Source organism: Diadema setosum, chromosome 14, assembly GCF_964275005.1.
Source record: "Diadema setosum chromosome 14, eeDiaSeto1, whole genome shotgun sequence".
NCBI classification, from domain to species: domain Eukaryota; kingdom Metazoa; phylum Echinodermata; class Echinoidea; order Diadematoida; family Diadematidae; genus Diadema; species Diadema setosum.
The window spans coordinates 24,387,570-24,413,846 of NC_092698.1; the positions used below are offsets into that span (position 1 = coordinate 24,387,570).

Below are 26,277 nucleotides of genomic sequence, written 5' to 3' on the forward strand. Positions count from 1 at the left end.
TGTGACCTTTGGTGAAACTACTTCCCGCAGAGCATTCTCGCCTCTTAAGTGCCTACCGTAGTAAACACCGAGTAGGCCTACAGTTGAGTAGGCCCTAATTTAACTTAGACACAGTGACGGACAGTTCTACAGTACTGGTTGAGGTGGGCATTCTGTTTTGAACATTCCAAAGTGAGATAATGAGAAACCTCTTATGAAATATGAAAGAGCATGTAATTTTAAGAAGGATTCAAGGTTTATTTGATGAAAATTGGTTTTCAAATTGCTGGGATATCCAAAAAAGTGATAATAGACCTTATGCATTGACGTCATCACTCACTTGACAACCTCTCGCGACGCCATCTTAGAGGGCAAGCGAAGTCCTTGACATCGCAGAGGCGTGCAGCTAGTTATGTGCTTTTCCTATGCGCGCTAGCGGCGATCGCCTCACTCGCCGCCAGTCCCCAGGCTAGTGGCAGGTTTTTTTTTACCATCAAACAAGTTTGACATGACATGACACATTATGCAGCAATATTTGGGTAATTTTCTCACATTGTGCAATCGAAATACTCACAGTAACTACAGAATTCCTAGGTTATATCGCAGAAATTTGTATCCATAGCGCAACATCGCCGTTCGCTGAATGTATGTCGCCATTTTGAATTTCATCAGCCAATCACATGCGAGGTACGTGTTTTAGTAAAAAACACGTAGAAATCTACCTCACATGTGATTGGCTAACGGATTCGTAGGTTGATGAGCTGTTACGACCGCTGGTAGTTGCATCTTTTTTCATGAAAATTGTGCCAAAATGTTGGATATATCATTAACCTGGTGAGTGCAATGCATACATCAAATGTTGATTTTGCTATACAAGCTTGAATTTCCCGATCTAGGGCTGTAGATTACATGCAATAGAAAAGACAGTAAAAGAAACACCGATGTTGTGTGTAAATGCCCATTGCCTCGCGTGTAAAAGCATGCTCTAGCAACGCATCGCTTGCCCTCTGAGGGAGGGCGCCCTTCAGTTAGTAAGACCGTGTGACATCATATGCATTTAAGGTCTATAATAAAAGGCGACAGGCCACGCCTTTTAATATTAGGATCTCTTTGTTTCACCTTGTTTTTGGATATCTTGGCCATTTCAAAACCGATTTTCATCAAATAAACTTTTTGATACCCCTTAGAATTGCATGCTCTTTAACATCTCATAGAGTGGTTTCTGAATATTAAGCTAAATCCTCACCTCGACCAGAACTTAACTGTACATGTGTACATGTACACACACTTTAACACTTGTACTAGAGATCTACTCTAGCTTCTTGCACAGTGTCACAGTCTCTTTGAGTTCATTAGTTCCTGGCCCTGCTACCCAATGAATTGATTTAACCCCGTTGCGGGGCGCCATAACCAGTAACTTGGGGGCGCTGTTTTGGTTACCAATAAATATGTATATAGATCTATAATTTCCAGGAGTATGAAAATGACTGGGATAACTAATCCAAAAAGTAAATTGTTCAAGTTTAGGCATTGATGAAAACAAATCAACATCAAGTATGGTTGATTCAACCAGTCGGGTCAACCTTCTCTCCCAATGCTATGTTGTACATTGTAGTACAGGGTCATAAAAAACATACATCAAAAAAAGAAAAAATGATTTCATTTGAAAACAATATATGACTATGAGAAAAGCAACATGAGTTGCAGTTAATAGAGCTAAAAAAAAGTCTGTGCTTTCAGTGTTGTAGGTGTACATAATGTACGTACATCCCCCAACAGGTAGCCCGACCAGACGCTGTGTGCCAGCACAGTGACAAGGCTGTGTATAGTTACCTAACAAGATGAAATCTCAAATTCGCTTACAGACTGTTGATTTTAATACTCCCTAGGGCTTGTGAAAATATGACATGTGGGGATATTTCTCCAGTGAACATGAGCCAGAACCACTGGTCAGTTAGTTACGTATGAACTATTGTTTGTGTCAGTAGGGCAGCAGCACTGCCCTTACAGCTGTTGCGATCCAAGACCACATGATGAGGAACCTGTCACTTGTCGATCCATTCAAGAAGGCCAAACACAAACCACCACCAGCCAAGAAGCCGCCAAGGAACATCAAGCCCGTTGTTGACACTAGACGCAATGCCAATCTCTCCAAGGGTTCGAAAAAATCAGAGACAGAAAAGGAATATGTACTTGACCCAAAGCCCAAGCCACTCTCACTCGGTAAGTATCTGACTTAGTAGAAAAATAATTTGTGATGCAATTTGGAAGTACCCAGTACCTGGTAGGCGCTGATTCAATGTACTGAAGTAATGAGATGAGATGAGTACAGGAAGTGTTAAACACACTGTAGTTGTCATGCTTTGTTAAGATTTTCCACAAATTACACATGTAGATGATTTTTACACCAAAATGCATGATTTTGAAGTATCAAATCTCCACAGATGTGCAAAACAGCAAGTAATACATATCTGTGAGATCTGTGATGTCAGTTATTACAATGTAATTGATATATATCATCTTCATGTATTACAATTTTGATGCAAAATTGGATTGGGCAGTGTACCACTAATTAAACAAGAGATCCAGGATTTTATATTCTCGAACAAAATGTTTCACCTGATTTGTCTCACATGACCCAGGTATACAATGAACATGTATCCACACGTGCCTCCACACATGGTGTGCATAGTATGTATGTTTGTATAGTATGTGTGTGTATGTATTTGTGTATGTACCTGGCAATGTTGAGGTACACGATTGTAATGTTACTGACAGTACCCAGTAGAATGAAACTCATATAGGAAGAGAGCCCCAAGGTAAAATAAGACAATGATATTACTGTTATTTTGTTATGATTGTATGTACGGCCATTATGAGTTTGACATAATGTGGATATGAGTTACAAATGTATACCTTCTTTTCTGGAGGATATTGAAAAAAATATGGCTGAGGTACCAACATGCCAACTCTAGTCACAGAATCTCTGGAGAACAAAAAATTGAGTAAAGTTACTGAAGAAACCGTGATATTATGATCTTGACAGTCAGTTTCAAGTGCCCATACATTGTATGTGACCCGCTACAACAAAAGGATCCTAAAGTCGCTGACGGGCGAGCCAAGCATGGCCCAGATAAATGCTATTTTCAGGCCTTTCCTTTGATCATTTAGCTTCGAAATTTCGGCAGATGATAGAAGATACATTAGACTACAAAATTATGTTAAAAACAGAAATCCAAACGTTTTGACAGATTTTGGTGATCTGACTTCAAACTCGATTTTCTTGGCTCACCCGTCAGCGACTTTAGGATCTTTTTGTTGTAGTGGGTCACATATGATATCATTTATCATATTTTACTGAAAGTGAAATAATTGCAACTTTCTGATTATCTCTTATGCTCATTCAACTTTGTAGTTTTGCTCTCTTTTTTTGACTGGTTTGTAAAAAAAAAAAAAACTCTTTATAGGGATGTGCTGCTCCCCACCTATACAGAAGACCTTAATTCTCAGAATTTTACGTGTCCTTCCATCAATTTTCCTTCCATCTATTCTTCATTTCCTCTTCTTTAGCTCAAAAAATGGGCCTGGTTGAAGCCCCAGAGCAGCCCCTCTCCGAGAATGAGTGGGCCCGGGTCAAGGACAGGTCTAACAAGAGGGATGACTCGGTGCAGCCGTGCGTCATCTGCAAGGAGGACTTTGGAACTGAACAGCAAGTGAGTGTCTCAGTTTGACAGCAAGGGCTAAGAAAGCAATTGACAGTTACTCATGTTAAAAAAGCAACAACCATAAATTAACAACAGACAAACAAATAGAAAGCAAAACATATATTAATCTTTAGAGACTGCATGTAAACATATGTCTCTGTGGCTGAATTAACACATTTTCTTTATGCTTATCATTCTCTCTCTTTTTTTTCTTATTATTTTCATTAATGTTACTATCATTATTATGCTTATTATTTTGTGATCATTATAATGATAGTATTGCATCATTGTTATTGTTATCTCTATAATCATTGATGTTGTCATTCATAGAACAGTTTTGAATGCCATATACCCTTTTCTAATCATAAAAGTTAGCACCATCAATTATAAAGTGGATTATGCAGCCACAATTTTCTTTTTATTGCATCTTCAGGTCCTGCTGTCCTGTTCGCACGTCTTCCATCGGGTGAGTCCAGTGTTCAGCCCGCTGGTCAGTTGGCTGGTCAGTCTGTGAGCTCGTCTGATCATGTCTTTGCACAGGTTTAGTATGTGATTCTCAGATATGCTGTTAAGTTTTGACCAATGCATGTTCACCCTCATTGTTGATTTTGAGCAACATGATCTTACCATGATGTTTGTCTTCCATTAAGACCACCATCTCACATTGCCATGTAGATAGTTTGCTGACAGTACCTATAGAGTTATAGCAGGCCTTAGGACCCTTTCACACTTGGGCAGTTTAGATGGCAGTTTCTGGCAGTTTAGCAATCTGCCGAGCTTCACTGAGAAATATGTCGACACTGCATGCAATCACTGGCCATCCATCCCTCATATTCAATGATTTGTGAACTGCGGAAGAACCACCAAATTTCATGCATGTTTCATTTTTTGTGGCTGTATTAATGGCTTGAAATGGGTCGTGTTGATTCGCATTGGCATCAGTGTTCATCACGTAATGAACGTCAGCCTCTGTGTTTGCAGTGGGAGATCTTTGATAACGCCCTGTTACACTGCCATTATGCAATCAGTCCTAGCAACATCTTCAGACCCTATTCACTGTTTGATCAAGGTCATTCACCATGGATTGGATGTGCTTCACAGCGGTGTGAGAGCTGCTGTTAACCACCATCTGAACAGCTGATGTGTGAAAGGGGCTATCTTTATTTTCCTTTCAATTTACAGATGTATAAAGTACAATGTAGCAGTGACTAAAAAGTCATTGGCCAGACTGTGCAGGTGATTTTTCTCTCAAGAGAAGGGACAGAAATACATTGTCTGTCCAAAGATAGCTACAGTGCACATATAATGGAGTCAAAATGAAAAACAAAATAAATCAGAAAGCCCTGTCTAATTCATTCTGTGAATTTGACATTTAGTAATAGTGCTCAAAGCAATCAATGCATATTATCACATTTTAACTCGAGCATTAAATGATAATCATTGCATCACTTGTGTTAAAGGTAATAGACACTGCCAACTGAACACTCAATGAGGTGACAACATTTCCCCACTATGAAATTATTTGCTGCTCCATTACAGCAGTGAATAAATTCAATGTCTTTTCATTTACCAGGAGCCCATGAACATGATGGTAAAAATGTTTAAACTCATAAAGTTCCCTCATTACCTTATTTCACATCTAACTTAACCACGTTGAGGACAAGTCCTGAGTATCCTCAGGCAGGTGTCTATGGGAAATGCGAGTTGTAGCAAAATCAAACCGTTGTCAACGGGTTAACATGATATGGAATTTCTCTGGTAGTGATCTGATTCCAACAGCTGCATGTTGTTGTATGTTGCTGCATGTTGCTGTATTTTGCTGTATGTTGCTACATTTTGTTATATGGTGCTGTATATTGTAACATTTTCTGACCATTATTTCCTTGAAGCAGTTTTCAGCACAGTATCTTTCTCATCACGTACATGTACGTAGGTGAGGTGTTACAGTCGCTACCTGCCATATCAACACACAAAATCAATAACTTGAAGGGACATCTTTTGTTCCCCTTTTTCCTTTCCATCTTGTTTAGAATTGCTTACAAGCTTTTGAAAGATTTACCGGCCGCAAGACGTGCCCAATGTGTAGGAAACAGGAATACCAGACACGGGTGATCCACGAAGGGGCTCGCTACCACCGGCAGAAATGTGCAACAAGGTTAGTGAATCAAGCACAGGCAGAAGACTGGTCCATCTTTAAAGTTTAAAAACATTGGATGAAATGGCAGTAGCCCCATTTTATAGGTTTACTATAGCTCTGCAGTTTACAAGAAGAGTGAGGTTGGTGCTTGCAAATGTGCATGACTCCATTCTGTTGAGTATTCCAAAGTCTTTGGAATATTGTTGAGTTGAGTATTCCAAAGACTCAAATTTGTAATTTTATTCCTCTGTCCATTCGTCTTTGTGTTGTTTAAGCATCATGCCATTTACTAAAGAAATTTCTATCAGCTTTCCCTGAAATTTGTAAAGATGAGAAGCATGCCAGAAGAATTAATGAAGTCTAGGAAAAATCAAGTCAAGACCAAGAGTCAAAGGTTGGTGCCAAATTTTGTGATTTCAGTGTTTTGTCCTGTAGAGCAAATGTTCAGTGTCATATTTTCAGTCTGCTCAAGGAGGTACTTTGCCTAGTACTTCCTTGGTCTGCTTTATGATGAAACATAACCAGGAACTCAATTTCAATTGAAATTTGTAGAGCTCAGGGGTCACAGGTCAAAATAAAATCCGGATTGTGCCTTCTTCCCAAATACCCTCAGAACTGTGAGATTTGATTGTCATGGTTCAGAAGTTATTAATTGCAGTTGGTTGAGTTTGGTGGGCTTTTGGATCCTTCTTTTTTATTATTTCTAAGTTGACCTGGAACAGGTTCTGATTGGTTCTGATTCTCAAGATCACCTTTGCATGAAATATCTCCAGAATTCAGTCCTGCTGGAGAGGCTATGTTGTCCGCTCCTGGTACAAGAAGCTGCGTGAGACCGTCCCTCCGAAAGATCCCAATCTCCGAAAGAAGTTCTACGAGGGAAAGGTGAGATGGTGCTTAATTCAGTGTTTGGGAACGTAAGGTAGTAGTTGCACACACACACACACACACACACTCAAAAAGAAACCAAAACTTTTTGTAATGTTTTCTAATGATATGTCAGCTGTCTCTTTGTATTTTGAAATCCTACCACAGAAATGGAAAGGGCACTGTTCACCTCACCAGGAGAGTTTTGAGAAAAAATGGTTTGACATCTAAATGCATGCAAGCTTGTAGAGCAAGATTTTAAATACTGCAAGTCAATGTAACACATTTGAAGAACATGTTTCAGTAAAAACTGTCTCAGACTTTGAATTGCGTACAGGAAGAATTTAAGATATTGAACTTTGATAAAAGTTTTGTTTTGGTTTTTTTATGCCTCCGCCACGAAGTGGTGCCGGAGGCATTATGTTTTCGGGTTGTCCGTCCGTCCGTACGTACGTCCGTACGTACCTCCGTACGTACCTCCGTACGTACCTCCGTACGTCCGTACGTCCGTCCGCTTTCGTTTACGCGATAACTTGAGTAATACTTACTGGAATTTTACCAAACTTGGTCCAAGTATGAAGTATGATGGGGCAACGATTTGATAAGATTTTGGGTGAAATCGGCTAAAGGTCAAAGGTCAAAGGTCAAGGTCAAATCATGAAATTGTATCCGTTTACGCGATAACTCAAGACTGTATGGAGCAAATTTCACCAAACTTTGTTGGAGGATGATGTATGATGGGACAATTACTTGATTAGTTTTTCAGTGAAATCGGACAGAGGTCAAAGGTCAAAGATCAAGGTCAAATCCTAAAATTTATCTGTTTATGTGATAACTCAAAACTGGATGAAGCAGCTTTCACCAAACTTGGTCCAAGGATGATGTATGATGGGACAATTAGTTGAGTAGATTCTAGTGACATTGACAAGAGGTCAAAGGTCAAAAGGTCAAGGTCAAATGCTAAAAATGTTGCTATTTCCCCCATATCTATGCAATGCCCGCAGTTATTTTCTTGAAACTTAGTGTAGACATGTACTACTGCATAAGGATTCTCCAGAGAGAGTTTCATGTCATAAGGTCAAAGGTCAAAAGGTCAAGGGTTAGGTGAAAATGTTGCAATATCACTTTTCTCGCAAATGGTTCAATGTATATTCATGGAACATGGTACATATGCATGTACTGACTGGCAGGGATTATCTAGGGAATTTAGGGGTCATGGGTCAATAGTCAGGGGTTCAAAGGTCAAGGTCAACTCCTCAAAATGTTACTACTGTATTTCCCTCATACATGTATACTAGTATATGCAACGATTGCATTATTAGTTTTAAAAGTGTTTGTACATGTATTACTTGATGGAGATTCTCTTGGAAATTTCCAGCCAGAAGGTCAAAGGTCAAAGGTTAAGGGTCAAAGGTCAGGTTTAAATGAAAAAGAAATATTTTGTACTGTAATTACACTCTTTCTTCATACCTTGAAAATTATGCTCAATGCATAAACTTATAATAAGGTCGGTCAGAAGTCAAGTAAAAATTTTCAATTCCCCAAATATGTGTACCTGCACTCTTTAATAGACAATTATAGCAAACCCAGTTCGTGGAAAGTGAACATTCAAGATATTTCTGACAAACCTGTTATTTCGATATTTTGCCAGTTATGTGAAACTGTCATCACACATTGTCAAGACATTGTACTATACACCTATTGGGAGAATCATGCATTATGGCGGAGGCATCAGTCGCCGTAGCGACATTTCTAGTTTTATTCAAATTGTATATTACACTGTATGTTGAAATTCTTTGATAGGTCACAGAAATAGATCCATGTAAAGGTAGATACGGTGTAGGTGTGTGATGTAGGAGTTAATTATATAAATCTTTATTTTAGAACATGTGGCTTTATCTTGTAGGACATTGCATAAAATGACCAAAGCCCTTGGTATTTTGTGTGATAGCAAGATAGAGTGAATCTAAAGGACATCTAGCACTGCCAGATGATTTTTTCCTCGTAAGCACTTGTCTAATGAAGTGAAAGATTGCATTCTTATTCTCATGAATTTTGCGAGCAGAATGGTACCAGGTATTTGCAAATTGAACAACCAGCAAAACTATAAACACTGATCACAACTTGAACACAATGTGCACAGGTACAATTCTCTGTTCATTCTTGTCCTCCATGATTGCAAATTTAACCACTTCTGAAATTGTCAGGAAGTCTTGATTAGAAAAAAAAATAGTTTTGCTAACTGTATGTCATATACAGTTTTTCCCTTGTTTGCAAAGATGTCAAATGAGGGTGTGTTTTTATATTGTTTTTTTTTTTTTTTGGGGGGGGGGTTTGTCTTTTTTTTTCAATCGTGAAAGCAAAGTTTTTCGAGTGTGGATACTGTTTAAGCCCAATCATATCATTATCTCTTCATTTACTAAGTAATCAAGGCAGCGAAGTAGGCCGTGATCTAATATTATACAACACCTAAAATGAATGTAGCTATCTGATTGGTCGATAGCCCATGATGTAACATTCAGTTGAGAGTACCATCGCACGCTGTGGCTGTCAGCCGTGCAATTTTGTTTGAGCAAAAGTGAATAACGCTTGTTTACCATCACACGGCTCTGATGTCACAATAAACAAACATTTGCCACGTGCACTCATCAATTACGAGCGTCCTTGCAAGTGCATACTTTTATCACTTATATTTTTGTAAACAACTTCAACCAATCAGTTTTGCAAGCGTTACGTAGAGATGTATGTACGTAAATACGACGGCTAACTGTGACATGCGACCTGTGTTGAACCTGTGTTGACTACATCTGTTAATGTTCGAGGTGTTGTATAAAACAAATAGTGCATGGTCTTTACTCGTGCGGTGGAATAAGATTTTGCACTCGGTGAAAGATAAGGTGCACTATTCAACTCGGCTTTGCCTCGTTGAGTAAAGCATCTCAATCCTTCACAAAATCTTGTACCATCCCTCTCGCGACCATTCACTATTTAAAGGCAAATGGAATAAAGCTAAGACATTCTGGAGCATATATGCAAGAGAAGGCTCAAATGGTCAAAAAAAAAGAAAGAAAAAAAGAAAGTTGATAATAATAGGGAAGATCAATGTCAAGTCGAAAGTGATTTTGGGTCATTTTTCGTGATTTGGCCCTCCTCAGATCTCAGCCATGTATCAACCAATTGTGACCAAACTAGGCATGTTGGTGTCTCATGTATTTTACAAGAATGCATAGTCAAATTATGATTATGATATGTATTGTTATTTTTAATTTCTCCAATTAGTTTTGCAATTATGATTTTTTTTCAAGAAATTCTAATTCTAATAGTATTCCCTCCATTCATGTAGAAAGAGCAATAAAATTTGGCATGTTCAAAGCATGTCATGTAATCTGAAGGAAAGCTTAGTCAAATGTATTAAAATCTAACATTTGGTTCTAGGACAATTAACCCCTGGACAATTACCCCAGACCCTTCCCCTTACCCTAACCCTAATCCTGTACCTAATCCTAACCCTAACCCAAATTCTAACCCTAAACCTAACCCAAATCTGATCTTTACTCTAACTGGTATTTAGCTGCAGGATGGTTGTTCTGATATGCTAATATTCATAATTGTAATTGATTATGCCTTTATAAAATTTTTTTAAAATTATGCATTTTTGCATTTTGATCACCACATTAGGGCAGAAATCTAGTGTATTTCTTTCTTTTACTATTGATTACGTGTATATATTTGTTGTTTTTTATCTTCTAATATCATTCTGTCCTCTAGAATTATTTGTGAAAGCCAAAGAGGATATTATCTGAGGAAATCCTGAAAAGAAAAGAACATTCTTCTGATGATACTTGTAAAATCCATGCATTCTACACACAAAAAGCATAGGAAACCACCATATCTCCGCAACATAAGGGTCTTGGGATACGTGCGAAGTGTGAAAAAAAAGTCATTAAATTTTAGACAGATCTTTTTATGTTGAAAAATGATCATGAAAAACGTTTAACATGGGGGAAGGAGCATTTCATTTCAATCAGATAGAAATTAAGGGGGGAAAAAAGTACTTGATAACATTTTAAGGTTTCATATGTTTTCCCAGAAAAAAAAAAAAATTATTTGATCTACATTTATACGCAAATTAGATGTCATAGCCTTTCAAACCTCCCATTGGCTTACACAAATACCTGACAAAACTGTGTGCAAGCAAGTCATCATATCACAGGATTTCTGTACTTGATATAGATTTAAGAAGAGGTAGTGTACAAGTTTATGTTCCTCACATGACATTTTTATAGAATTCCAGTAGAAGAAGAAGTTGTAAATTGGAGAGGGATATTGTTGCTGAAGTATCGATGAAAAATTGTACCTTCAGTGAACAGTATGTCAAATGCAGTGACAGAACTGTGATTCAGTTGCATCATTGCTCTTTCTGATATACATTCCATATCATTGTTAGCAATATTACCCTCCTCCAATAGATTAAAAAAAAAAAATTGTGTTCCCAAATTCCGTAAAGTGCTATTTATTCATGTTTGTGTATATACAGTATATATATATTCCAATTTATTAGAACTTGTACTGTTCAGTTTGTTTACTTTCTTCTTTTCATCAAAGTCAAATGATATTAGAACACCGAAGGGTGTTTCCCTTTAACATTGTCAGGTGTTGGAAGCGGGGTCTGATGTATGATTTGTGTCTGACGCAGCCATTAAAATTCAATACCAGTGTTTATGGATTATTTGCCTGAGGTAGTTTTGAGGCTTTTTACTATCCTGGCCATGAACGTAAATCTTCCAGAAGGATGTTTGTATGCCTGATAAATTATTTCACTTCAGGTGCTTGCAATCACAATGAAGTCTTCCTCTCTCCTCCTCCTCCCCCTCCTCCTCCTCCTCCCCCTCCTCCTCCTCTTCCTCCTCCTCCTCCTCCTCCTCCTCCTCCTCCTCCTCCTCCCCCCCCCAACACTCCCTTCTCTAACTAATCTGCCTTAGAAGCTTGTTTAGATTTCGAAAGTTTACCAGAACCAAACATCCTTGTGCTTTAGGGATCTCTTTCCAATGCACTGTATTCCAGGCCAGTACTCCCTCCCCTAATCCTAGTCCTGATTGTGTAATGTGCCTAAATATATGGTGATGAATATTCTTTTTTCCCAGGGAATATGAATGCTCAGCCCCTAGTAGTTCAGCAACTAAGAACAACTAGAACAACGAAGAAAATATATTATGTAGCTTGTGCACGTCTTTTCTGTCTGATTTGGCATATTCTCATAGAAGCTTACTTTTTCATCAGCAGAAATGGTAATTGTTATAATGGTTGTCAAGCAGGATATTACTGTTTACAAGTTAGCTTTCATTGATGTATTTGATGTGGTGAACATTTCGACTCATTCAATTTTATAGGTGAATCAACTACTTCAAATCTTGGGTATGCCTTTCGTACTAGTGGTGTCATTGAGGAAAATGACATTGTATTTCAAGATTTCAGTCTAATAATTATGGAATGGCCCATGAAGAAGATTTATGGTTTTGCAAGCCACAAGTTGAAGAGGGTGTCAAATTATACCTGAACATTGTCTCTAAAATTATTTTTACATCACTCTACATCATGTTCTCCTACTTTGTGGGGTTGGATGTTTCATTTCCTGTTCATTATTAATTGACCGACTGCCTGTTATGTGATAGGTGAGACTAGATATTAATATCCTCTGCGAGTATCTCTTTTTTGAGTCTCACAAGTTTAATCCCCCTTGTCACGAATTAGACACTGGGGAGTTTGTATTCTTTTAGAAACTAAAGACTTTCCTCTCATCTTGCTATTAGTTGAGCACAATGTATGTTCAGTATACTGTAAAAGTGGAAATTTTTGCCGTGATAAAATTTTTGCACATTTCGTGCAACCAGAAACTAGCGTGAAAATAAAAGCACGTGAATATTTTTGCGTGCCATATGTTCCAGTACTTACTGTCTTGATTCCATGGAATTAAATACATGCAAACTCTTCTTGCCGGGCCGAGCGCGAAAAAATTAGTCTCATGAAAATATCCACTTTTACAGCATTGTACAAATGCGCTTTCTGACTGGTCTGAAAGCTAATTTGTCCAATGCGTCATGTTCAAAACAAGGGATTTCTTTCTAACATTTCTGAGAAGGCCATACGATGTGTCACATGTCCCAGCTGATGAACATTTGGGAGAAAATTGCAGTTTCTTATGACTCAAACTTTTTGTTGATATTGGCTACCATTCAACTTAAATCAGCTGTGATGTAACTGCTAGTCAAAGGCATTATGCTACTATTCCTGCACAAAGCACTAGAGTGTTCTTTACACCAACAAATACAGCAATAAACTTTCATGTAGTGCTTAAAGTGTTCTTGGTTTTTTTTTTTTTTTTGTTTCAACTTTGATTACATTTTGCACTCCCTGTCAAAATATCGTCCTTTGCAGGCGTAAATAAAATTTGACTGCCTTTATTGAGCACTCAAGGATGGTAAACGTGTTATCTTGTGAGCCTGGACAGACAATATTTTCCTTTAAAAATGTTCACAACATGTGCACATGTCTACATCTTTGTCAGGAACACCTTGAAGAGTACACTGTAGGTCTACACACATCTAATTCTATCATCAATCTCAAACTATACACTGCAGCTGTAAATGCTATCAACATGTTACCTGCTGGAGACTGTGTAAATTTTCCATAGGGTTGATATTTAGCACGTTGGGCCTTGTTGCATAAAACTTTCGTTGAAATCGAACATAAGTCCAATGTCAAATGCAAGAATCAAACCTAACTGACGATCAAACATAGATTATGTTGCATAAAGGTCAATATTAAAGATCAAACTTAAGTTAGGTTTGATTTTGAGCTGATGAATGTGCGTAGACAAACCTACATGTGATAGTCACCTTTAATATCCCCTTGATTCTGATAGGCTGAAGGCAAGTTATGAATGTTTGATTTTGTGTTGATGACTGTTTATGCGTCTTGATTCTATGGATTGATGAACTCTATTGTACTGTACCATTGCTATTCATGCATTGCACCAGTAGCCAAGAAGTAAAGTGCTATCACTACCCGCAAAGTATGGGGTAATGCTTGATTGCATTCTGCTTTTTTTGCAGAATATCACCTGCAGTCAAGTCAATAATTTGCAGGATGACATCATATGAAAAAAGATTGATATACAGCTGTATTTCATTTTGATTTCAAATCTCATCTGTGTATGAATCAAAATGAGCAGTTCTCTCACATGAAATGTTCTCTGTCCTATAAAGATGCCTCATATTCTCTTCCTCCACAACTTAATCAGCCATGAATAGTTGTCGAGGAGTTGATTAAAACTACTTTAACTTTATGCTTGATTTCATGCCCTTATGTTTGATTTAAAGCACTTATGACTGACCTATCCATACATAAACTTTCAACTTATATATTATTTTGATATGGAGTACTTTTGTTTGATTTTCATGTTTGAAATCAAACATAGCTCTTTGTTCAAGAAATCAAACATAACTTTACAAATGTATATTGTTGTTTTTTCCAGATTTATGTTTTAGTATGCTTAATCTTTGAGTTTTATGCAAAAGGGCCCCAATTTCCATAAGCAACTAGATAATTTATGTAGGGGCTTTATATTTGTGACATCAAGCATTTCGTATCAAGGCACTGCGCTGCTAGGCCATATTTTGCTGATTCCAGCGGCTATGTTTATGGCAACAATGTTGACTGATGCATTGCATATGTCTGTATTCCTTTTTTTTTTTATTATGATTATTATTTATGGTGAGTGTGTGTATATCATTGAAAGTTGTCAAAGGAAAAGATCAATCGCTGGTGCACATGTTGGTATGCAGGTCTGCTCTGAAGAATTCCAATTGAGCAAGGCTCCTCTTCTTACCTGTCTATTTGAAATAGGCGTTGCCTAGCAACATGGGCTTTCACCTTCTTGTCAATTGACGGGACAGTATTTGGGTTGAAGGGTGCCAGGAAAGCAATAAATAAAGCAACTCAGGACTGCAACTTTTCCATTGTAGGAGCCAAGTGAGATAGAGAACATACAGAGAGATTAGTAAAAAAAAAAAAAAAAAAAAAAAAAAAAAGAGCAAAAGACAGCAAAATAAAAACAGAAGAGCAAGCATGTCATATAAAAATATCTTGTTGACATTCTAACTAGTTGAAAAAGCAGTTTAGGGCCTATGCTTTTTAACCCTTTATTTCTAACTTGATGTCCTTTCACGCTAAAAAAACAACAACAACAACAAAAACATATTCGTGATTATAATGCCAATACATAACAGAAATAAGATTTACATTGTAGCTTATTTCCTGGTATTTGCATGGACTACAGTTATCAAGATGTCAAGAATGTAATGAAAGCAATGCCATAAGTGTTCATCTGTTTTTTCTCAATTTCTTCAAGTCCATATATCAGTTGGGGAAGAGTCCTTTTGAAATATGGCAGCACTAATTCACACCAGGGCTAAGAAAGATGGAGGCCAAGAGACAATATCTTCCTTACCTTCACATAGTTTTGATGGTAATTTATTACATGTGTACCAAATTCCATACATACCTTTAAGTTTCTCATACATTGTTTCTAAGCAGTGAAACAAAGCAGTGAAATGAAAGAGACACATGCAGAAGAAGACTACTAGAAAACACACACAAATGACCAAACACTGCATAAGACTGCATATCACACAACTAATAATAATGAAGAAGAACTCATATTTGATTGCACAAGGTAGGACCCCAAGCTTCCATTTCAAGAGGCATGTGTAATTGCCTAGTTGACCACTAAATCCTGCAGAAGCTTTCAATATTATCTTTCAGTATCTTTCAATATTAATTTTTTTTTTTTAACAAACTAGCTATAATCATATCACCTCCTTTTCTATTTGAAATTCCGTTCTTTCCTCTGCACCCAGATTCTTGCAAACAATTCTAAATAAAATCAGAGCCACCATGTGTGATGATTTTAAACATTCCATTACATTCAAATATGTGTGAGTCCTTACAATGTAACTAAAGTGGGAATTGATGATGATATGACCTTGTACCATCCAAGTTTATTTAATGCACTTGAATCTATATTTTGCATAATATTAAACATTGTGGTGTGTGCACACATCCTCTCATTTCGAGTACCTGACCCCTCTCAGTTTTCTTCTTGTCCACCCTGGAGCTATTGTTTGCTTCCGTCCAGCAATATTTGAATATCTGGCCATCGATCCCCCTTCTTGGGTGTCGGCTGCATCCGATTTGCAATTCTCTGACCGGTAGTGAGGATAGTAATTGGAGAGAATGAGATAGAAAGAGAGGAAGGGGGGGGGGGGTGAGGGAGGGAGCGAGTAAGTGAGGAAGGTAGCCGCTGGCCCCTCTGTGAGTGCTATGGATGTATCGAGAGTATGATGGGTGTAATTATTTGCCGGCAGTCTTCTTCCTTTTTACTAGCTGTTGTCGTTCATTGTTGCTGTATATGGGCCAGACAGACCAAAGATTTGAAATAAGATAGGAATTATTGTACACAGATTAAGCTTGAATTTTTTAGCTCACCTGAGCCAAAGGCTCAAGTGACCTATTGCGATCGCCCTTCGTCCGGCGTCCGTCGTGCGTCGTGCGTCGTCCGTCGTGCGTAAACTTTTTACATTTTCATCTTCTTCTTGAAAACCCCAAGACCGATTTCCATCAAACTTGGTAGGTAGCATCCCTAGGGGGTTAGGAACTCAATTTGTTAAAATGGGCACCATGCCCCACCTAGGGGGCCCCCCAAAATTAAGGAATCTGTAAAAATCTTCTTCTCTAGAACCAGAAGTGATAGAGCTAAGTTAATACTATGAGTTAGTACATTGATGACTGTAGTTTCAAGTTTGTTCATGGCAGAATCAGGGGTGCCCCCCTTGGGACCCAGGGGAGGGGGGTGGGGAGCGGTCCTAATGGGCCTAAATTGTACATTTTCATCTTCTTCTTGAGAACCCCATGACCCATTTTCACCAAACTTGGCAGGTAGCATCCCTAGGGGGTTAGGATCTCAATCTGTTAAAATGGGCACCATGCCCCACCCAGGGGGCCCCAAGGGGGCCCCAAACCCCCCAAAATGAAGAAATCTTTAAAAATCTTCTCTAGAATCAGAAGTGATAGAGCTAAGATAATACTATGAGTGAGTACATTAATGACTGTAGTTTCAAATTTGTTCATAGCAGATCCAGGGGTGCCCCTCTTGGGGGTGGGGGGGGGGTGGGGAAGGTCCGAATGGGGGCCTGAATTGTACATTTTCATCTTCTTCCTGAAAACCTCATGATGGAATTTTGTCAAACTTGGCAGGTAGCATCCCTAGGGGGTCAGGATCTCAATTTATCAAAATGGGCACCATGCCCCACCCGGTTCCCCAAATTAAGGAATCTTAACAAAATTTGGGCCCTTTTTTTTTTTATTGTACATTTTCATCTTCTACTTGAGAATGCCTGGTCAAATTTTAGTAGAGCTGTGAATAATTTAGATTAGTGACTGCGTGAAAGGTGAACTTGCGATACTCAGGTGAGCGCTAGACCCGCGGGTCTCTTGTTTTGTGAGGGTTTATAATTTTCACAAATTTTGCGAAGCAAATCACAGTTGGATTGTGAATTTAACAACATGCAAAAATGACACTATGCGCTATAAAGGTAAAAATGCATTGAAGATTGCATCGGTGTTGTTTTGCTGAAACAACATCTCGCAAAAAGGTCTGTGACTTCCTTATTTGCAAAAATAACAGCTTATACAGCAATTATATTTTACTCTGCTATTACTTAAGAATTCCTGTATCGGCCTACTCAGCAAACACACACAATACATACAAAAACATGCTGTTGTAGGAGTAGTATATGCTTGACTATGTAGATGTGAGATAAACTTGATTTAAGAAAGAAAAAACAAACAAAATGAAAAACATATATTTCATTAGTTTCACAGTTTTTTGCTGTCATTGATGAGGCTTAGTAGGAAATTTTAAGGTTTTGTTTCGTTTTTCTTTGCCCATGACTATTAGGTATAGGTAATTAGTACCACCAGAGTTTTCAGGGGTTTCCTGACCCATTATTATTTTATTTAAGATTCACACATTCCAGTACTAGTAATACTGTAAAACGAGAAATTTTTCACATGCATGAAACTTTTGTGAATTTTGCGAGGAGCCACAATTTTTGAAAGCTAAATGCACATGAAATTTTTTACTCAATCCAGTACGTATGTAGTATACTCTGAATTTTTCAGTGGGCAGCAATTTGTGGAAAAGGCTGTTGACATCAAGTCACGAATGTTCCATGCCGCGAATGTTTTGGGTTTTACAGTAGTAATTCTGCATGATATTAATAGCTATCCCATACGAGATCATTTGAAATACTCCTCAAGTATGCTTTATATCGCATCAGTTTTTGTTAGCGTAAGAAAAAAAAAAGAGAAAAGAATTCATCTCATTTGAGTGGCGTCCCTCTTTTGTTGAGCAGAACCAACAGGTCGCTCAATTGTTGGTATCAAGTTTCCTGCCGTGTTATCAAGGCTCTTCTTAAACTTTGCCATTCTATCTCATGCCCTTTCTACGCACACCCTCACAGCTCCAGGCAATCACCGACCGCCTAGTGAGATCGTACGACATCGGCGTGGACGCGTTCCTCTCGCAGATTGACCGCTCAGTGGCGGAGAGCCGCAGCGTCTTTCGTCGCCTGGAGGCGTCGCCTGCTCTGGCGGCCATCACGGAGGACGAGTGGGAGAGGATACAGCTGAAGGTGAGATGGGGATAGGTTATCAAAATTGGGAGGGTGACCCTGGGAGGTTGGGGAGAGGAGGGAGGTGGGGCAAAGGAAAAAGGGGGTGGGATGAGATGGGGACGATTGAGAGGTGGGGGTAGGGGAAAGGTGGTAGCCGGTGAGAGGTGAGGGGCATTGGAGAAGCTGGGGTAGGGGAGAAATGGGGTGATTATAACATGTGTTAAGGTAAGGAGGGGGAACAAGAATTTACATGGATGTTATTATAAATGAGCTGTGAGAAATGATATTTAACACAGTTCAGTTGAACAGATCCTGTGACATCATCGTTTATTATTTGTTTGTGAAAAGTGATGTGATAGTCAATTCATTCAAGCTGAGAAAGGCTTTTAAGGCTTGTGATTGGTTAATGTTTTAAAGGCTGAGATGGACTTTTGCAAGGTGGAATGCCATTTCTGTTATCATGCTTTAGGGTAATGTTTACATCATCTGCTGCTGATGAATATGTTCATTTGATGACATAAATGGTATCCCGGGGTACCAAATAAAAATCAGCCATATTGTTGAATCATTATTATCATTTTTTTTAAAAGGTTGTACCCTGGGTTGCCAAAAAGTGGAAATTATTTTGGTGCTGGAGCTAGCGCACGCTAGCCACTGCACTGCACTGCACTGCACTGCACTGAAGCACATGCTATTGCTTGCACAGAGTGCCGTGCATGCATAGTATAACATGCAGTGGCATGGGAATGACTATGTACACGCACACACAGTGCATGCATTTCTCTGCGGCTGTCCTCGAGTGGACGTGAGGTGGCGCTACACAACGTGGTACCCCGGGGTACTACGGTACCCCGGGTAATGCATGATGCATCATTTAACACTTGATGAGAGATGCCAATGAGAACATTGACTCAAACAATGAATGTTCACATGCATTGTGATTTGGCAAATTTCGTAAGAGCCAAGATTTGCGAAATTGAAATGCATTGAATGCCAGTGGCAATTCGCGAAAAATGTTATGCTGCGAAGAAAGGCCGTCGACTCCAATTTGCAAAAATTTCATGCTGCGAATACAGTGAAACCCCGTTATAACGAGTTCGGTTATAACGAGGAACCGCTTATAACGAGGTGATCGCGTCGGTCCCGTTTTCCTTTGTGTGTAAACCTATGGCAGAACGAATCGGTTATAACGAGTTCGGTTATAACGAGATTCCGGTTATAACGAGGACAATTTCGGTGCATCATGATAAAGAAAAACATAAGTAATTTGATCGGATATAACGAGGTTCCATTTCTTGACTAAATTGCCGCTTTCAAACACGCGACAAACGAAACCCTGAAAACCGAAATCACGCTATCCACGTCTTTTTCCGTTTTGCAGAGAACCGTTCCTTCCATGTTTTCTTCTAAATCACGCGATAAGACACAGGAATGTCTTCCGATGTTCCTACTAAATCATTAAACATAATCATTCGATTTTCTTTGCCGCGAGATACGCGTGCGTGATATTAGGGCAGACCACACCGCAACGAGAAATAAAAAAGATAACGCATTCAAAAACGTTTCATGTAGCGACACTTGTGGCCAAAAATGGACAATTGGAATGCGTGTGCAACTCATTATTATATCCTTTCCATTTTTAGTTCCGACTTCCAGTTCTTTTGCTGCTTAGCAAATATGAGTGTGGATGATTAAAGCCGAAATAATTAATGAAATCATCGCGATCCCGTCGGGTGACAGTAGCGTAAAAATAGTTGAATAACGCATGTTAACCTCCTTAATCGATGTTCAGAAAAAGAAACGAACGCATTTATTAATTTGAATAGATCTGGATTTGTTCATTATCATTTAACAAATGATAATTTGAATATGAGTGTGTATGATTAAAGCCGAAATGATTAATGAAATCATCGCGATCTCGTCGGGTGACAGTAGCGTAAAAATAGTTGAATAACGCATGTTAACCTCCTTAATCGGTGTTCAGAAAAAGAAACGAACGCATTTATCAATTTGAATAGATCTGGATTTGTTCATTATCATTTAACAAATGATAATTCAAATATGAGTGTGTATGATTAAAGCCGAAATAATTAATGCAATCATCGCGATCTCGCCGGGTGACAGTAGCGTAAAAATAGTTGAATAACGCATATTAACCTACTTAATCGGTGTTCGGAAAAAGAAACAAACGCATTTAACAGTTCAAGGATGTACAAAACGCGAAGAGATTTTCGAAAGAAAATAAAGAACGCATTTTTAATCCCGTCAGACGCAACGATCATACATTGTATAAAATTACAGCCGAAATGATTCATGAAATTATCGAATTCCCGCTGGGCTCCAACAGCGTAAAATACCTCTCAAGTCAACGGTAGATAACGCATGTATGTTACTCTGAAATTATCGCGATCTCGCCAGGTGACAGTAGCGTAAAAAATAGTTGAGTAAGCATGTTAACCTAAATCAGAAAAAGAAACAAACGTATTTATCAGTTTGAATAGATCTGGGTTTGTTCATGATCACAATTTTAACACTGCATTTCACAATGAAGATTTTTCTTTCTTGTCTGGTCTGGTCTTTCTGTCTTGTCTTTCTGGTCTATGAGGTACAGATTTGCGTAAAAAGGTCACAACGTAACCTTCCACATTCAATCCTGTCGCATATTTTTCAAGAACGGATGTACAAGACGCGAAGAGATTTTCGGAAGAAAATAAAGAACGCATTTTTAATCCCTTTGAGCGCAACGATCATATATTGTACAAGATTACAGCCGAAATGATTCATGAAATCATCGCATTCCCGCTGGGCACCAACAGCGTAAAAATACCTCACAAGTTATGGTAAACAACGCCTGTATTTTACTCTATTTGTGCTGGTGTTAGGAAAAATTAACAAACAAGAATTACAATAAAGAATTATCTCATTTCAACCCCTACTTTTTCGTCTAATTCACAAATAATTTCCCTTTATTATCTCAATAATAATGATCCATAATTGTGTAATAACAACGCAAAGGATGGGTATATTCCGATGTCGTACTTATGTTTTTCTTTGTTTTTGATGCGTACGGTTATAACGAGGTACCGGTTATAACGAGGTAATATCGCCGGTCCCACGGACCTCGTTATAACGGGGTTTCACTGTATATGGTGTTTTACAGTAATGAAGGCACTTGCCTTTCCCACCCTTAGGGATGTGTTAGTAACATTGTATCTTGTAGCCTTATCCATGGCTAGTGGTTCAGTGTAGTTTAATTTAGCCAAAGGTAAGATTTCTTTTTTTTTTCTGTTCCATGACTGGGCTTCTCATGAGGGTAAAAGAAAATGATTAATGATTGGAGTAGGGTCAAAACATTTATTTCTGGCGTCATGCTATGCCTGACAATGCAATTCATCTAGAGTTGACGACAAAATTTGTCTTACATCTACTGGAAACTCCCAAGACTGTTCTGGAAGCTAGGTAGTTCTCAATGCCATAACTCAGTCAGAGGTAGCGGGGGTCCTATAATCCAAGCAAGCAGATTCCTGCCAGATATACGGTGAAAGATGACATTCAACATCACTGAGATGGCATGTGTCCAATTCTGGAGGCTTTTATCGCCAGCAAACGTGTTCTTTTTGGCAGTACATGCACTGTAGAAGAAATGCCCCCCCCCCCCCCAAAAAAAAAAAAAAAAAAAAAAATGACACTATCCCTGAAAGAAGCAGAATAAGGACACAGCTTCTGAATGATGCTGAAACCATTAAAGTGGGACTGTGATACAAGTATTAAAGGGGTATTCGAGACGATTTTCATAATTTCACATCATGTAAGTATATAAATCAGCAGCTCCATGTATAGACTTGTGGAATTTATTGTGGCCCTTGAGCAGAGAAACCAATAATCTGAAAATCTTAAACAAATTACACCGAACAGTGTTGATGCCAAAGGAGCCTCACATATTTCAGAAATGTAGCAGTTGTAATTCCATTACAATAGTGCTTACATAACGAGTTCACCTGTGCAGAATCTACGCATGCCTTCTTCTTTTGTTCTGCTTTCTTGAGCCCCAACTCCTGCATTCTTATGGTGAGGCTGCCATGTCATCCTTGTTCATTGCAATTTGTTATAAATTTTGAAAACATTATCATTATTCCTCATCTCAGTCACTATAAATTCTGAAACTCTGTACTCAGTATAACTTAACTTATAGTTGTTCAAATGTCAAAGTCTGAAAATTTTCAGAGGCCCCCTTTAAGATTTAATGAGCTAAAATCTAAACCATCATTCAGTTATCTCGGGGACAAAAACTCACTTTATATTCAATGTTGTAAGATCATTACATTGTACATGTATATCACATTTCTAATACAGGTTACTATATTGCTAGTCATTTACAATGACAGTGGACCCGTTTCTATGTGAGATTCCCCTTGTATTCTCCCAGTATTTTGGAAGTGACGGTTTCTACATATCATTCACATTGTCATTGGAAGTGCCTTTAGAAAACATTCTTTACCATTTCCATAAAGACTAGAAATTTGTATAAAAATGTTGAAATAATGTGGGGTGATAGTAGTTTTTTTTCAATTAAAAGTACATGTGTGCAGAATATGGGCTAATACAAATTGCATGTAAGATTTTAAGAATTGTCAAGGACATGCTTTCATGTGTTAAATTGTGGCGCTGGGAGAAAAAAACAACAAAACAACAAAAACAACTCAAAGCGTGGAATCATAATAATCAAATCACCTGTTTTCGGAATGAGTTGTATTCTTTGCTGAGAATATGCAGAATGTGTATGCATCGTCAAGGTCCTGGAAAAGATTGCACCCCACTTCCCCCCCCCCCATCTCCCCACCCCCTCGCTTCCCATTTTGCATTCATTTTCACACAAGCGATGTATTCCTTCCCCCATGCCCCTCCCCCAAAGGCAAAATGAGAATAAGAAGGTTGCTGGATGATTTGCAGCCAGGTAGAGCTCAAGGATATTTGTGCTCTACCTCCTTCCTCTCATTTATCTTCCCCCATCGCAGTGACTTATAAGGATGCCTCCAAAATCTAGGTATGATAAAAAACAACAACAACAACAAGAGAGAGCGGTTACATGCGAAGAGGTACATCAAGAGATAAATGTTGTGGAAGAGATTCCTCAGGGCTGTTGACACACATACTCATTTGCCATTTTCTCCCCATTGCCAAGGACGCCTTTGCCCAGTCAGAAGCAGGCCATGCCAGCCGGCGTCTGCTGTCAATTCCTGAAGCAGCAAACTTTAGGATATTTTGTGCAGGGATTGCGGCCAACTCGTCCAACATGATTGTTTGATGTTTTCACAATTATGTCAAGATGTATGCCTCCTGCGGCATGGTGTGTTATCTGCTTCTACTTGACCTTTTTTTTTTTTTTTATCATACCTTCACTCTGTATGATACATTTGCTGATTTGTTTTGTTTTGTGTTTGTTGCTGTCATATTTGTTTTTACTTTCCTTCTTTCTGTCTGTCTGTTATTTCATTTACCTCTCTGCATTGTTACTGTTTGCATGATTGTTAAGTATGTATGTATGTACAATGTTGATATATGTATGAATGCATGTATGTTTATGTATGTACCTGCAGTCAACCTTGCTTAAGTCGACCTCGCTAGTCCTCTTTATATGCTATTGATTTTAATCCCTCATAAGTCAAATTTTCTCTATAAAGTCAAAGCTGTTAATTTTCTTAAACCCAAATAGATTTGACTTAGGCAAGGTTGACTGTATGTACCTATGTATGTATGTTTGTATGTATGTATGTATGTATGTATGAAAGCAGGACTCAACAGCCACCGTGGTCCAGTGGCCTGGGACCACTAAAAGTTGATGTTGGGCCACCAAATGTTTAAAAAGGTGATCTGTTGGCAGCCTGACTGAAAGGATTGTTATACAACTGTTTCCTTTCATTTCAGGCCAATCCCTTGCTATTGTATATCATGTGTATGTATATTATGTATGTATGTGTACATGATATGCACATATACTTATATACTTGTACAAGAATTTTGTGGCAAAACTGGAAATATCTTCTTAAGATTAGGGAACATCTTTGTGCTGGCTGTCATGATAGATGACGAAACTTGTAGCAAAATGAATGTGAGTGAGTGCACTGTGAGGCCGTCGATGGGCAGGAATTCATACCTTCATCCAGAGCTATGTGGGCTCTGCATGTATATTTAGAGATGAGATATCATCCTCTGATGTACATGCATTTTGGTTTGAGTGTAGCAAATGGAAATGTTGCATCCATCCTACCATGTGTGTCACTTCAGCTGTCGTATTCAATAAGCATTTGCACGTGCAATCATTTTAGACCTGTCAAGAAAACAAACAAACAAACAAACACAGAAGCCTAGCATTTGCTTTTTAGGCAAGGACAAACCAGGCCGTGCATGTGCAAGTTATTTCCCCTTCCTGTCGACTCCAATCGCCTCTTATCAAAGATGACATCCCACTTACCCCCCCCCCCCTTCAAGCTGATGCGGCTTCTTGGAAGGAGGATGACCTCCCGCGACCTTGTCGTTCACCCTCCTCCATCACTTCCTCTGTCCGTCCCCCCTCCTCCTCCTCCCAGCGGAACTCTGCCAGGCAGGAGCATCTGCTTGCAAACCATTTTTTTTTTTCATCTGTCTTTTTCCTTTTTCACTTTTTCATTAAATTACAGGGAGAGGAGGGGAAGTAAACATAGGAAAAATGTAAATTGTGCCATTTTGGGAAGGCAGGAAAAAAAAACCCAAGAACATGCTCAAGGTGAATTGGTCATAATCTGATGTTGATAGTGTAACACACTTTGAGAGGCATTGACACTCAAATTGCATATTTTGAGTGTTAAATGGACTGTACAGTACTGGTTGAGGTAAGGGATTCATGTTTTGAACATTTCTAAGTGAGATAATGAGAAACCTCTTATGAAATTTGAAAGAGCATGTAATTTTAAGAAGGATTCAACGTTTATTTGATGAAAATTGGGTTTTGAAATGGCTGAGATATCCCAAAAAAGTGATAATAATAAAAGGCGACAGGCCACAACTTTATTAGGATCTCTTTGTTTCACCTTGTTTTTGGATATCTCAGCCATTTCAAAACCGATTTTCATCGAATAAACTTTTGATACCCCTTAGAACTGCATGCTCTTTGACATCTCATAGAGTGGTTTCTGAATATCTCGCAAAACGTTAAAAGCTAAATCCTCACCTCGACCAGAACTGTACACACCCTTTAAAGCCAAGATCTTGTCTCCCTTTTCTTTCAATTATGGGTTACGATGCAAATTCAATGGTTATCTGGTATGTTGCTGTGATGTACAAATTTCTTGGACATTGAAGTCTACCTTCATAGACATGTACACTCTATATTGAGTGAATGCAGCAATATTAGTAGAACACAGTGAATGTTTGGGAAAAAATCGGACAATCCATTCAAAAGTTGTGAATTTTTGAAGTTTCTTCTCAGTCACTGCTGGATGAGGAGATTACAGTAGCTTGTCATGTCAAAATTGAGAAATTGAAACATTTCACTAATTTTTATGAAACAGTTCTTGAACAGTTGATATGAATATGCAAATAGTGAGTGGATGATGTCATCCTCTCACAATTTGCCATGCAGTATGGACATAAACTCATGAGATTTCACAGGCTTTTCATCAAACACAGTTATGCCCATATATGTGACTGATCTTTTCTTTGAAGTTATTCAATCAGGAGTAATGTATTCTATACTTAAAGACCAGAAAAATTCAATTTTTTGCCATTTTTTGTTACACAATCAATAGGATATTGTGAGATGATAACATCATAAGCTCACTCATTACATATTCATATCAACTGTTTGAGAAGTGTTGTACAA

General features: G+C 38.4%; 1 protein-coding gene across 1 annotated transcript in view; it reads left to right on the forward strand.

Moving 5' to 3' along the window:
* LOC140237726 (RING finger protein 32-like) overlaps positions 1-26,277 on the forward strand; it is a 49,470-nt gene that overhangs the window by 22,522 nt on the left and 671 nt on the right. The window contains exons 2-7 of the mRNA XM_072317654.1: positions 1,968-2,202; positions 3,550-3,692; positions 4,117-4,149; positions 5,714-5,838; positions 6,594-6,702; positions 18,267-18,437. Coding sequence (XP_072173755.1) covers positions 1,968-2,202; positions 3,550-3,692; positions 4,117-4,149; positions 5,714-5,838; positions 6,594-6,702; positions 18,267-18,437 — 816 coding nt within the window. The remainder of the gene's footprint in view (positions 1-1,967; positions 2,203-3,549; positions 3,693-4,116; positions 4,150-5,713; positions 5,839-6,593; positions 6,703-18,266; positions 18,438-26,277) is intronic.